Genomic DNA, 13,420 nt, shown 5'->3' with positions numbered 1-13,420 from the left:
GTTTGTAACAACATGAGAGTGAGTAAATGACAGAATTTTTATTTTATGGGTGAACTATCCCTTTAAAGGTTCACTTTAAAGTGCAGTTGCCAAAATTGTTTTATAATATAACAGTATGTGAGCATGTTCTTTTCTCACTGTTAACATTTTGAAAATGTTTTACTGTAGATTTGTGACTCTCAAACTGTGATGCTTTGTGAATCACTGTTTTAGATAAAGAAACAAGTAGTGAAAGAAGTTTTGTTTTCTATACTACAAAAATTTAATACATGTTCATTGCTATTTTGAATAATTTACTTCACACTTTAAAACAATCAAGCTGTGGGTGACAGATTCATAAACATTGTGTTCAGACAGAGAGGACTATTCGACCACTACAAAAACCCCTCCCTTTTTGATCATTTCATAGCTGAGCCATTTCTTTTAGCTTCATGTACAGTTCTGATGCAGACTCCCAGTTCTCTGGCTTCTGTAACTGACTGTGTTCTATGGCAAAGTCCAAGTACTCCTGCATGTTTGGGTCCCCACAAGAAGTTATTGACAGGCTAGCCTCAGGAAAGGCATCCAGTTCAGTTTGTTCAATTTGAAATCCGCAGTCTCTCGAGCCAAACCTATGTTAAATAGAAAATATAAGCATTTAATTTAAGCCAAAACATTAAAACAATACTTTTGTCTGTTTATTATCAAAGCATCACCTGTGTGGTAAGTAGTAGAGTTCATTGGGCACTCCTCCTGGACACGCTGCTGTCCTGGAAGGGCGAATCCTGTGACTGTTCCACAGTCTCACACACTCATCCAAGTCCTTCTGAATAACATCACCAAAGCAGTATCTCAATAGACACTGATGCTCATGACTCCCGTTGAAGTATCCAGCTTCTCTAAGGTCTGCAAATAACTCCATCCAGAACTGAGACCTATAGAAATTGATACAAATTGTAGTTATACTTTTAAGCATATACACATGTTTGAATAATAAAATAAGAGGTTAGTCGTAATGAAATTTATGGTCTGCATGTTTTGGTCATTCGATTTTCTATAAGGAACTACTTTTCCTTGCGTGTTGTATCTGTTTTACATTTTGTATTGATTTTTATTGTGCTCGTTTTTTTGTTTTTCATTACTCGTTCCTGAGAAGAAAATCGAATGACCAAAGCAAGAATGCAATATGAAGTCCACTTACCTTCCCTTTCTTAATATAGACCACCAGGACTCAATACGCTGGTTATTAATAGATGAGCCGTACATGTGGCTGGACGCGCCAGAGTAGTAGTCACTGTGATGGTGGCGTAGCGTGCATTGAATTGCAGCCATTATGCCGTTCTCAGTGCCGCAATCAGTCCTCAGTCTCATGGGGATGACACCGAGGTTTTGCACACATGAAATGAAATAGTGAGCAATCACTGTTGGGTTATTATTTGTTGGTCCACATTCAAGCCACAATACTTTACGTGAAAATCCATCTATACATCTCGATATGGCCAGACCAAATGGCTTAAGTTTATCGTAACCATCTGCGTGCCACATATAGTTGGGTCCCATTGAGTGGTAGGTTCTTCTTGTAAACCTTCTGCGTGTTCTACTCTCACACCCTTGAGGGTTAATCTCCCGGAGCAAATTCATCACATTGTCTCTCCTCACTCGAAAATTGTACTTTTGTTTGAGTACCTGCCACATCGTGCGGTACCCAAATAGTTGTCCAGGTCCGCAAAGTTCCAATCTGATGGCGTTACACACGGAGTTTGGAGAAGAATAATCCTTTCTGCGGTACGACCCGGCTTCGTTTAGTTTACTTTTAAGAGTCCTCAAGCTGATGTTTACACCGTGTAGACTTGACATCATGTCCACGATTACAGCGTACGAGTGGCCCTCGTTAAAATATTGAACACATTGATTCAGTATGTCTCGTGTTTCCATCTGGTCCGTGTCGTTCAAAAACTCCAAACACCGACCACACATGACGCAAAACCGCGTTACGGTGCTCATATGTTGGCCACAAAATGGACAAAACATACCTCGGCCGCAGTCCTACCTGTACGCCCACCAAATTTTTTTCGCTATTTACTCCACAACCACAAACCGAATTTGCCGCTTACCACCAACAACACAACCTCACCGCGTCACTTCCGGTGTGTGGGTATAGCGTCAGTTCCGGTGAGTGGTACATTCCCTTTCCACTAGAATCTGTCATTGTAAATTTGTTTCGGGACTGGTAAAACTGTTTTGCGTCTTGTTAATTTGTTTTCTAAAATGTAAATTTGTTTCGTCCTTGGTAAAAGTGTTTTCCCCAATGTAAATGTGTTTTATGATACGTAAAAATGTTTTCCAAAATGTAAATTTGTCTCGAGGTTCGTAAAAGTGTTTCACACATTGTAATGTTGTTTCGCACTTCTCGGCCACCGTACTTTTATGCTCAAAACTGCAACATTATACTGTAACTAGAGTTAAAAAGTTGAAATCCATGAAAGGGGCTCTTTAAATCTCATCTGGGGAGGCCTATTATATCCTCCAATGAGTCACTTACAGAACCTGCCTCCCAATTCATAGACTTTTATATCAAACCTCTTACTCAACAGCTCCCTTCTTACATACAGGACACACCTCATTTATTTAAGATCTTAAATGATATGACAGTCTCTGATTACTCTTTTTTTTTAGTCACTATGGATGTAGAGTCTTTATATACTAATATTACTCATGATGATGGACTAAAAGCTTTACATCATTTTTTAAGAAACAGACCTACAGATTATTCACCTCCCTCAGATTTTATTATCCAACTCACTGAATGGACATTGAAAAACATTATATTTTTCTGTACCAGGACCATTTATATATTCAGGTATGTGGTACTGCTATGGGGGCATGTTTTGCCCCAAATTATGCTAAACTTTTCTTAGGGAGAAGGATTTTATCCAGGGTAATATCAGTGATAAGATAAAATGGTAGGGGACGATATATTGACAATGTATTTCTGATTTGGACTGGTTCTTATAATGAATTGTTATTGTTCTATGATTTTTTGAATAATAATGATAGGAATGTAAAACTGTCTATGGAATACTCGAAAACCATGATTAACTTCTTAGACCTAACCATCTCTAAAGGTCAGAATGGCCAGCTCCATACCACAGTGTTTCGCAAAGAAACAGATAGAAATACTATCTTACGAGCGGATAGTTTCCATCCAGTTTGGCTCAAAACAACATACCGTTTGACCAATTCCAACGTCTTAGACGTATATGCGATGAAAATCAAGAGTATGAAAAGCAGGCCAAAACTATGTCAAATAGTTTTACACAGAGGGGTTACTAAACAGAGGTAGTACAGACTGCTAACAAAAAAGTCCACTCTTCATACTCCCCTGCATTAAATGCTTCCTATTGAATCTAAACACTTGTGGGTTTTTTGCAGGTGTTCTACAATATGAGATGTGTCAGAAGAATGAGTTTCATGGGTCTCTGACCTTGCACACCTCAGATTTAAAAGGGGAGTATGATTTTGTCAGGTGTTGCCAAAATCATACCCCCCAAGGTGGAATGCTTATTACTTAAGATATATGCTTGTGCTTCTTTTTAGGTGTTCTAGCATAGGATATGTGTCACCAGAATGAGTTTTATTGGTCTCTGACTTTACAAACCTCAGATTTAAAAGGGGAGTATGATTTCGGCAGGTGTTGCCAAAATCATACCCCCCCCTCAAGGTTAAATGCCTATTACTTAAAGGGACACTTCACCCATTAAGCTTTGTATCGTTAGAACCCCAGTCATGTTTTTGAATGGTCGTGCATCATTCCCTCAGTTTCCGCTGAGACAGGAGAATTATAGATTTTAGTGTTGCACTTCCTTCTTTCAATGATGTAAAAATCGTCATTTTGCATCATTGAAAGCAGGGAGTCCAATATCTTTAGGAGGTGAGACTCCAAACATCCATTTTCTCGGTCAAATAGGCACCAAATTTGAAATGTATGTTACATTTCGAATACAAATATGACACACTTTCAATAAAGATTAATGTTTCTACATGTGAAATGCTCCTTTAAAGGAATAGTCTATCCATTTTCCATATTAAACTATGTTATTACCTTAACTAAGAAGAGTTGATACATCCCTCTATCATCTTAGTGCGTGCACGTAATAAGGCTGTCAAAATTGCTCAAAAAATACGTTCGAATATTCTCCCTAAAAAACCCACGAATATTCGAACTATTCGAATATCTGGTTGCCCATTTTTTCAATGACGTTAACGACGTTTAACGACGCATTACGTCAATAACAGGACAAATTAATATAAAGAGACATAACTACTTCTATAGGTAGTCTATTTAAGTTTAAACATATTTGCCAACGTATATTACACAAAACAAGTAAATTAAGAGACATCAAAGTGATATAGTACCTTGGTTACATTGCTTGACAGAACTCCCTGAAGCCTGCTCCATCCACGACACTGATCGGTCTCATGTCCTTACAAATGAACGAAATTAATTTCTCCGTTATGACCTCTTGTCGTGTTGCAGACAAATAGCTTGTGGCGGGCGATGCAAAGTAAGTGTTAAGACGTGACTGTTTAGTTGGAGTTCCACACATTGTGGTCTCGTACACACTGCAAACTTTCAGGAGTGACAACTGCATTTAAATGTGAAAATGTGATGATTGACAAGGAGATAACCATAGCAACGGTCTGCCGTCTCATGTGCTTATCACTCACAGCTTTGATGAAAATAATTTAACAGCATTATGTTTTGCAATAAACCTCTGTTGTGTCGTTGTGTATTGTACGCATTTGTGAGGCTGCGGTCGCTCTTGCAGTGTTGCCAGGTCCTCGTCTTTTTTGTACTCACATACCATTTTAGCTCTTAACTGTTTATGGCTTTTGGCTCATGAAGCGATCAAGTTTTTGGTGTTGTTAAAATGTGAAGGTGCCAGTCCCAATATTTTGATCTTTGAGGTAAAGCGTTAGGATTTATTTTGGTTTATTATTGGATTTTTCTTGTTCGCTGTTTTTTTTAGTGCAAGATCTGGCAACACTGAGCAGCAAACGCTTGTGCCTCTGTCATTCTCTGTATCGCGCATACAGAAGACTTTTCCCCCTTGTAATAATTTATTTCTTCAGAAGAGAGACCTGTCATGTCAATGATGCACGTTTAAACACTTTATTAACTACTAGTTGTTCAGTTCGGTTATGTACACACTGTGCAGAGTTTCTGTAAATGCGGACGTCACTACCTGCATTTTGCGGGAGTTAATTCGGTTGTGGAATTCGGTTGTCAGTACCGTAAATTACTGAACTGTGTGTGTACAGAACAGGATTAAGCATTAAAAGGTGAAGTGACAACCGAATTAATATGCAGTGTGTACGGGACCTATTTGACCTCTGTCAATTGCTCTGTTTGACGTCATCTCCCGGCGTTATAAAAGGCAAGATATTTCAAAACATTATTCAGGCACGTGCATGGTGTCATAGGCAACTGCTAACTCCTCCAACTGTCAGCTATGTTTTAGAATGAATCGACAACGCATTAGATTAGAGCAGTGAAATAAAAACAAGCCAAACCCTATATTTTTCTCATTAAACTGTATTTATTATTACACATTACAATACTGAAGTCGGTCACACCCTCTTCCAGTTCACAGGGATCCTACGCACCTTGCATTCTTTGCATATAGGGAAGTACGGGGATTGATTGTGCTAGCCGTAGATATGTATAATAAAGGCTAGATATTGTGCTAGCTATAGATATGTATAATAAAGGCTAGATGTCCCGCTCGCACTGCTGGCCATTTCAGTGGAACGTCTTCATTTGGCAGCCATCTTACCTCAGACAGCTCTCTCACTCGTAGCATTGTGTTTAATGGAGCATGTACTTTTAAATGACCATAACTTGCTCAATTTTCTACCGATTTTCAAATGGTTTGGTTTGTTATAAATGTCAAAGATGTACCTATGACACTGCATACTTATGAATAATGTTCATGAAACATGTTAAAGCATCCAGAATTATAGCCACGTTAATAAAATTTGTGAGCAAGTTTAGTTCATTTAAAAGTACATGCACCATTAAAACACAATGCTACGAGTGAACGAGCTCCCTGTGGTAAGGTGGCTGCCAGGTGATGAAACAAAATAGGATTTGTATTTACCGTTTGAGGAAAATTAGCGAAAAACTTGCAGAAACATTCGCACAAATCAAAGTAACCGCTTAAATAGAAAACTTAATAGTTCTGCAAACAGAAATCTGTTTGCAATCTCATAAATAAGCAAAAAAGTATGTTTTTAAATACAATATGTAACAATAAACTCTAAACACATTCAGGAATCATTATTAACCCAGGGTGAAGTATAAACTCCGCACAGAAGATAACCCCAAATTTATTTATTTAAAAATATATAGGAGTTAATTGTCCAAGTTCACAATTCAAAATAGAAAATATTTAAATAATTTTATAGACCAAAGAGCAGACCAAAAGTAATAAACATTCACAGCCTCCCTCCTCACCAACCAACCATTAAATAATACAGTACATTCAGATTCAACAGGAGAACCTCTGTTATAAGCAGGGCTGTAGGTGCAGTGTTAGCGCCCCCTGGCTGTGAAGCTTCAGTAAGTTGAGAAACTCTATTGGCATTGCGTGAACGCCATGTTTGGGTCCTACATTGTCAAAATAGTGATGTGGAATTTCCTGCTGCTCCAGATTGGTGTCAAATGGCCAGAATCCATAAACGTGCACGTGATCACACACTTCTAGTGCCACATTAATTAACATGAACCCGGTGGAGAGACGAACAGCTTTCAGGCCCTGCCTCTTCCAGAAACCAGCCAGGTTCTTCAGGTAACTGGTGGAAAAGAAGACCATATGTTGTTGAGGTCGGATTGACTGAAGCACTTTGAGCGTATCTACGCATACCCGAGTGTGGTATGAATATGCAAAGGCTGGAACGATGATTGACGAGTTACCATACACGCTCACACGCTCCACTAATGGACCTGGATTAGACTTCAAATTTTTGTAGCTGTAGAGAAAAAAAAACAAGAGACACATTCACAAATAATCTTATACAATAGTTGATATAAAACATTGATATGAAACAAATATTACATTGACATTTAAATTATATGATATAATAGATCATAGAATAATAGAACATGAATCACATGCTAGGAAAGCCTTCATAAGAAGTCAATTTAATACATTTATGTGGAAGATAAAAATTAGTTTGGGTGTCAGTGATTTGTTTCATTTCTATATCATCAAACATAAGTTATCCATTTTGTATTCAAGTCTGTCAATCTTATGAAGGTAAAGTTGTTCACAAAGGGTGCATGCTCTTGGATTCTATTTGCACAGTTTTTTTAATGTTGGTCTGTGTACACATGCAGACAGTCAACACGGTTGTGTTTAGCGCTGTAATTTAGCAAAGTAATGCTTCTGAGTCAACATCTTATGTTGGTGTTAAAACAAGACATCCTACAGGTATATCCTATATATATGGCTTAAACAGGACACCATTGTTTAACAAATATTTTGGGCTGGGCGATATGGAGGGAAAATTATATCTAGATATATTTTGCTATATCTCAACAGGCGATATATATCTCGATGGCTTTGCGTGGAAACCCTCCCCAAAAAAGTACTGCAAAACAAATATGTCAAAATCCACAAGGTCTTTTTTTATTGAAGTGCAAAGAGGTAGTTCACGTAGGAACAAAATGCTTCTGCAACATTTAAAAATATATATAAAAAATTTATACTTTAACTATAAAATAAGAAAATACATAGTCTTCGTTTTATTCAAAAATAAAACAACTCAACTTCAGATATTAAGTTTTTGGTAGACTTTGACAATTCTTAGTATTTTTCTGAAAACCCTCAGGAGATAAGGGTATTTATCCTGGAATAACAATGGTTTTAGGCGTTTTAGGAGTAAATGGGTTAAATATGAGAGAAAACACTGTTGTTACACAGAAAACTACAGAACACGTGCGCTTGCACGCCGCATCATAGGGAGAGAGAAAGCTCTCACATCAAGAAAACGTGTTTGTGTGTGTGTGTGTGTGTGTGTGTGTGTGTGTGTGTGTGTGTGTGTGTGTGTGTGTGTGTACCTGGTAATTATCACGTTGTGGGGACCAATTTTCCCCACAAAGATAGGAATACCAGTGTTTTTGTGACCTTGTGGGGACATTTTGATGTCCCCATGAGGAAACAAGCTTATAAATCAAACAAGATGATGTTTATTGAAAATCTAAGGTACAAGAAAGGTTTTTGTGATGGTTGGGGTTAGGGAATGGGGCAGGTAAGGGGAATAGAATATACAGTTTGTATGGTATAAAATGCATTACGTCTATGGAATGTCCCCACAAAACATGGAAACCAGAATGTGTGTGTGTGTGTGTGTGTGTGTGTGTGTGTGTGTGTGTGTGTGTGTGTGTGTGTGTGTGTGTGTGTGTGTGTGTGTGTGTGTGTGTACCTGGTAATTATCACGTTGTGGGGACCAATTGTCCCCACAAAGATAGGAATACCAGTGTTTTTGTGACCTTGTGGGGACATTTTGATGTCCCCATGAGGAAACAAGCTTATAAATCTAACAAGATGATGTTTATTGAAAATCTAAGGTACAAGAAAGGTTTTTGTGATGGTTGGGGTTAGGGAATGGGGCAGGTAAGGGGAATAGAATATACAGTTTGTATGGTATAAAATGCATTACGTCTATGGAATGTCCCCACAAAACATGGAAACCAGAATGTGTGTGTGTGTGTGTGTGTGTGTGTGTGTGTGTGTGTGTGTGTGTGTGTGTGTGTGTGTGTGTGTGTGTGTGTGTGTGTGTACCTGGTAATTATCACGTTGTGGGGACCAATTGTCCCCACAAAGATAGGAATACCAGTGTTTTTGTGACCTTGTGGGGACATTTTGATGTCCCCATGAGGAAACAAGCTTATAAATCTAACAAGATGATGTTTATTGAAAATCTAAGGTACAAGAAAGGTTTTTGTGATGGTTGGGGTTAGGGAATGGGGCAGGTAAGGGGAATAGAATATACAGTTTGTATGGTATAAAATGCATTACGTCTATGGAATGTCCCCACAAAACATGGAAACCAGAATGTGTGTGTGTGTGTGTGTGTGTGTGTGTGTGTGTGTGTGAAGCACTACTCCTAAGCTTTGTTTAGTAATGATAAACTAAATAAGTATTCTTCTCTGACAGTAACATCGGAAACGGACATTAAAGCACTGCCACCTTTTCACTGTCACGAGAGACACGCGCGCTATCAAATCGCTTCACACAACGCGAGAGAGAGAGAGAGAGAGAGAGAGAGAGAGAGAGAGAGAGAGAGAGAGAGAGAGAGAGAGAGAGAGAGAGAGAGAGAGAGGAGCGCAGAGCACTCGCAACAATGAATTCAAGCCGTTTTAAATATATATACATGTAAATGGGAATCATGGAAGATCTATTCGTGGTGGCCAGTGTTGATTCTGTGACGGGTGCCGACATGTAAATGAGATATCACGCGAGGGGAAGGGGGAACAAAAGCAAGGAGGTGGGGCGAGCACAGCACACAGAGAAGGCAAAGAACCAAAGTGGCGAAATCAGAATTTAATATAAACATTATATCGATATATAAGATGTGTCAAAATCCATTTCGAGTTTAAACAATTTATCGATATAGTTTGAATATCGAGATATCGCCCACCCCTATTATGACTGATTAATGATTGTTCGAGAGATGCTTTTATGGAGCGGCTGAATGAGGCATCTATGTTTATATCTATGGCTAACACACAATGTAGGTGTTAAACAAATGCATGTGCTGTTTTCAGGAATACACATCAGAGACTGACTGTATGAGCGCAAAAACGAATTTTGTCGCTTCATGAAATGAAGATTAAACAGCTGTAGTCTACACTATTTTAACAATGTCTTTACTGCCTTTCTAGGTCCACACAGTTGATTTGAAAGAATTGCTGTCTATGGGGGCTAAGAAAGGATTTCATCAAAAATAAATTAATATGTGTTTTTACAGGTGTGGAATGACTTGGGGGTGAGTAATTAACGACAACATTTTTAAAATGGGTCAAAACAGAATACTGTTCTGTATCTGTTGGTAATATGGACAAATAATTATTAACACCACCTGCATGTTAAACCTTTGATTTTTTTAAAGAACTGGCACATTACAAGGTTCTCAATCTTTCATGAACACCAGATTCAATGACTTTTTCCAAGAACAATCTGTGCAAATTCCAAACGGTTTTTGTGCCCCTGAAGGCTGATTCAGGAAGGGGCGTCACTTGTAGGGGCTTTTCAAATAAAAGTGAACATCTGAATTCTTTCACACAGGGCTCTTCCAGAAGTCAAGTGATCATAAAGATACATACCTGCTACATTAAGCGCTTTGGCTCATTGCTGTGACAGGTCAATAGTGCAACCATGCATGGGGAGGTTGCAGGGCGGAGTGGGACTCATTTAGACCGGCCTACTTTAGTTTTAATAGGCTACTGGGGATTTAAAGGGGACATATTATGAAAATCTGACTTTTTCCATGTTTAAGTGCTATAATTGGGTCCCCAGTGCTTCTATCAACCTAGAAAATGTGAAAAAGATCAACCCAGTAACTTAGTTTTGGTAAACCATTCTCTGTAAGCATGTGAAAAAATAGGTCATTGTAATTTGGCTCCTATTGTGATGTCAGAATAGGATAATACCGCCCCCTTTATCTGCACTATCCAACCCCTGCACATGCAGCCATTTAGTGCAGAGAGAAACAGAGAGAGAAAATAATTCACAGCACAATAGTATCCAATTGCAACAAACCACCATCATTGTGATCAGTGCTAACTTCATCCGCTCATTTGCATTTTAAATGACACACCCAAAAACGACACACTTTTGCTCAGGCCTACAAATTGGCAATTTTAACACGCTGTAATTAATTATCTGTGTGGTATTTTGAGCTAAAACTTCAATTACGCACTCTGGGGACACCAAAGATTTAGTTTACATCTTAAAAAAATCTCATAATATGTCCCCTTTAATTATATAAGTCTGCAATAGTGCACTGTTCTCTGCAGCCTTGCAATGCATTGTATTTTTCAAATATATCATTTCCAAATCAGCTTAAAAACAGTAGCATAAACAATTATGATATTTAAAGGAATAGTCTATTTATTTTCAATATTAAAATATGTTATTACCTTAACTAAGAAGAGTTAATACATTCCTCTATCATCTTAGTGCGTGCACGTAAGCGCTGGGGCGCGCTGCCACACTTCGATAGCATTTAGCTTAGCCCCATTCATTCAATGGTACCACTCAGAGATAAAGTTAGAAGTGACCAAACACATCAACGTTTTTCCTATTTAAGACGAGTAGTTATACGAGCAAGTTTGGTGGTACAAAATAAAACGTAGCGCTTTTCTAAGTGGATTTAATAGAGGAACTATATTGTATGGCGGAACAGCACTTTTGGGAGTACTTCAACTCGGCGCAGTAACACCCTCCCTCTCCCATTATGAGAGGAAGAAGGGGAGCGGATTTTCACCCCAGCGCTTACGTGCATGCACTAAGATGATAGAGGGATGTATCAACTCTTCTTAGTTAAGGTAATAACATATTTTAATATTGAAAATGAGTAGACTATTCCTTTAATCATAATTGTGCAGCCCTACCATAATGGATTTTAATATTATTCAATTAAACCTATTCAAAAACTACTGAAAGGGAAAAATGTGTTTGTGTTTTCACCTATATTTCTATTTTTTCTTTTTAAAATGTGGGTACCTGTTGGGTTAAAAAGGTTGGAAACCCCTGATATGCAATACAAAAGCAAGATTTATCAAGGATGCAGGGGAAAATCCTGATCTTAATTTTTTTAGTCTTTTTTGAACAACCGTGTAAAAAATCCCAGTCGAATTACCTACCTTAAGGTCATGTGGTAATTTAATTGCCGTTTTAATCCACATATGAGTTAATTAATTGTACAACAGCATTCCATATACATATACATTTAAACCAAGTATCCAGGTCATGTGAGTGTAATTAACCAGATGAACAGAGCATTTCCAGGTGTATAGAATTATAAACACACACATGCACCACAAATTTATCTTCATCCAAACGCATGAGTTTTATCGTAGAGTCGTCGTGCAAATTTTTGTTCACAGACATCCTCATGAGAAATAACGCTAAAGACTTTGTTAAAATATAATGAAATTGCTACAATGAAAGTGAAATTTGTACAAATAGGGCATTTCACTGACTGACTAATAACCTTTTCATTGCCATAATTGTCTCTGGTCCTATGAATTATTTTCAACAGCCGTTGAAATTATTTGGTACATAATAAATATCGTCATGTTTAACTACCGAAATCATAAGTAACTGTGGACAAATGTTTCTGTAAATGTGATGCATTTAAAAATGAAAATGGCAGGGGATTTTAACTTCACATTTCAGACCTGAAAGTTCTAAGGGCCTGATTGTTTTCCTTGGAATTTCAATTAGGGCCCAAGCCCCAAGGTCCAGATAGGTTCGAAAGCATCCTTTGAATTGAACTATTCGGGCCATTTGGGCCTTTAACACGAGTAAAAACGAGAAAAAAAATTGGCACGCACATCAGGCTGGAGAATTCGGAAGCTGTCGCCTTCATAAAGTTTCAAGCGACCTCCAACTGTATACAGGCATTTTTGTTATATGTCTTTACGGAAAACACAAATAAACGCTGCACTCTGTGAATTATCATAAGTAACTGCTTTTATAAGATACTCACCGTGTGAGCTGACTAGGATTAATGGTGAGTAAATCAGTCTTTAGCCCAACATCACTGTCATTAATGGGAGCCATGTTAAACCTGCAGGAACAGAAAAAGACAGGAGGTTATATTTTCCACAAAATATAATTTCGGTGTATATTTACTGGCCTCCAAACTGACTTAAATTACACGTGATGTGACTACATTGCCTTAATTGGCATTATTTTTCATACAGGTATATTGCATTTTCTTTAATTTTTCAAAATAAATCAAGTGCTCTGTTCCCCCTATTAACGCTTTTGTGGTGTTCAGGTCTGTGGGGCCCGTTTTTAATGTTTACTAAAAGAAAAATTATGCATTTAATTGTTGTTTCAACCTCAGATTCATTGGCCTTGGCTCATTTTCTATAAAGAACATAATAATAAACAACTTTATAATTACTGTACACTGTACACTCCCCCTACACATTTATATTACATATGTGGGGTAATAAGAGAGTGAAAATTGAATGTGCTGTGTAACTTCACTTTGTTTTTCTCCTATCTGGGACTCCTGTGAGTGCATGGGTGTGTTTGTATATATGTCTGTACATATGTGATGGATGCATGTCAGAGTTTTGTCCTTCTGCATTTGCTGTAACAGCGCAAGGATACAACATGTTATATATCGTGCATGAACA

General features: G+C 37.9%; 3 protein-coding genes across 6 annotated transcripts in view; 1 reads left to right on the top strand and 2 right to left on the bottom strand.

The window, feature by feature from the left end:
• LOC135775928 (alpha-2,8-sialyltransferase 8F-like) overlaps positions 1 to 13,420 on the top strand; it is a 1,056,838-nt gene that overhangs the window by 618,216 nt on the left and 425,202 nt on the right. The window lies entirely within an intron of this gene.
• On the bottom strand, positions 20 to 2,902 carry LOC141281341 (uncharacterized). The gene is made up of 3 exons (XM_073813017.1): positions 1,181 to 2,902; positions 696 to 914; positions 20 to 611 (listed from the first exon to the last, which is right to left on the bottom strand). Exons 1-3 carry the CDS (start codon positions 2,008 to 2,010, stop codon positions 404 to 406), a joined length of 1,257 nt encoding a protein of 418 aa, XP_073669118.1. The 5' UTR covers positions 2,011 to 2,902; the 3' UTR covers positions 20 to 403.
• The window catches only part of LOC135775927 (alpha-2,8-sialyltransferase 8F-like), a 134,082-nt gene continuing 124,886 nt past the window's right edge, over positions 4,225 to 13,420 (bottom strand). Inside the window, exons 7-9 of one of the 4 annotated variants that reach the window (XM_065286503.2) lie at positions 12,760 to 12,840; positions 6,906 to 7,011; positions 6,624 to 6,834 (exon numbers count right to left, since the gene is read on the bottom strand). In XM_065286503.2, the coding sequence (XP_065142575.1) occupies positions 6,754 to 6,834; positions 6,906 to 7,011; positions 12,760 to 12,840 (268 nt within the window). In that variant the 3' untranslated portion in view covers positions 6,624 to 6,753. Of the gene's footprint in view, positions 7,012 to 12,759; positions 12,841 to 13,420 lie in introns of all 4 variants that reach the window. The other 3 variants (XM_065286505.1, XM_065286502.2, XM_065286504.2) reach the window with 3 other exon arrangements.

The sequence above is a fragment of the Paramisgurnus dabryanus genome, chromosome 21, assembly GCF_030506205.2.
Source record: "Paramisgurnus dabryanus chromosome 21, PD_genome_1.1, whole genome shotgun sequence".
Lineage (NCBI taxonomy): Eukaryota > Metazoa > Chordata > Actinopteri > Cypriniformes > Cobitidae > Paramisgurnus > Paramisgurnus dabryanus.
The sequence above is the reverse complement of the archived record's forward strand: the minus strand, read 5'-3'. Positions and strand labels throughout refer to the sequence as shown.

What these genes read in the sequence shown, in the direction of transcription:
- LOC141281341 (XM_073813017.1), bottom strand. Translation starts at nt 2,010, where the DNA reads ATGTTTTGTCCATTTTGTGGCCAACATATGAGCACCGTAACGCGGTTT. An exon ending in TCTATATTAAGAAAGGGAAG is followed by an intron (nt 915 to 1,180) that starts GTAAGTGGACTT and finishes CAATTTCTATAG; the next exon opens with GTCTCAGTTCTGGATGGAGT. An exon ending in CTCTACTACTTACCACACAG is followed by an intron (nt 612 to 695) that starts GTGATGCTTTGA and finishes TATTTAACATAG; the next exon opens with GTTTGGCTCGAGAGACTGCG.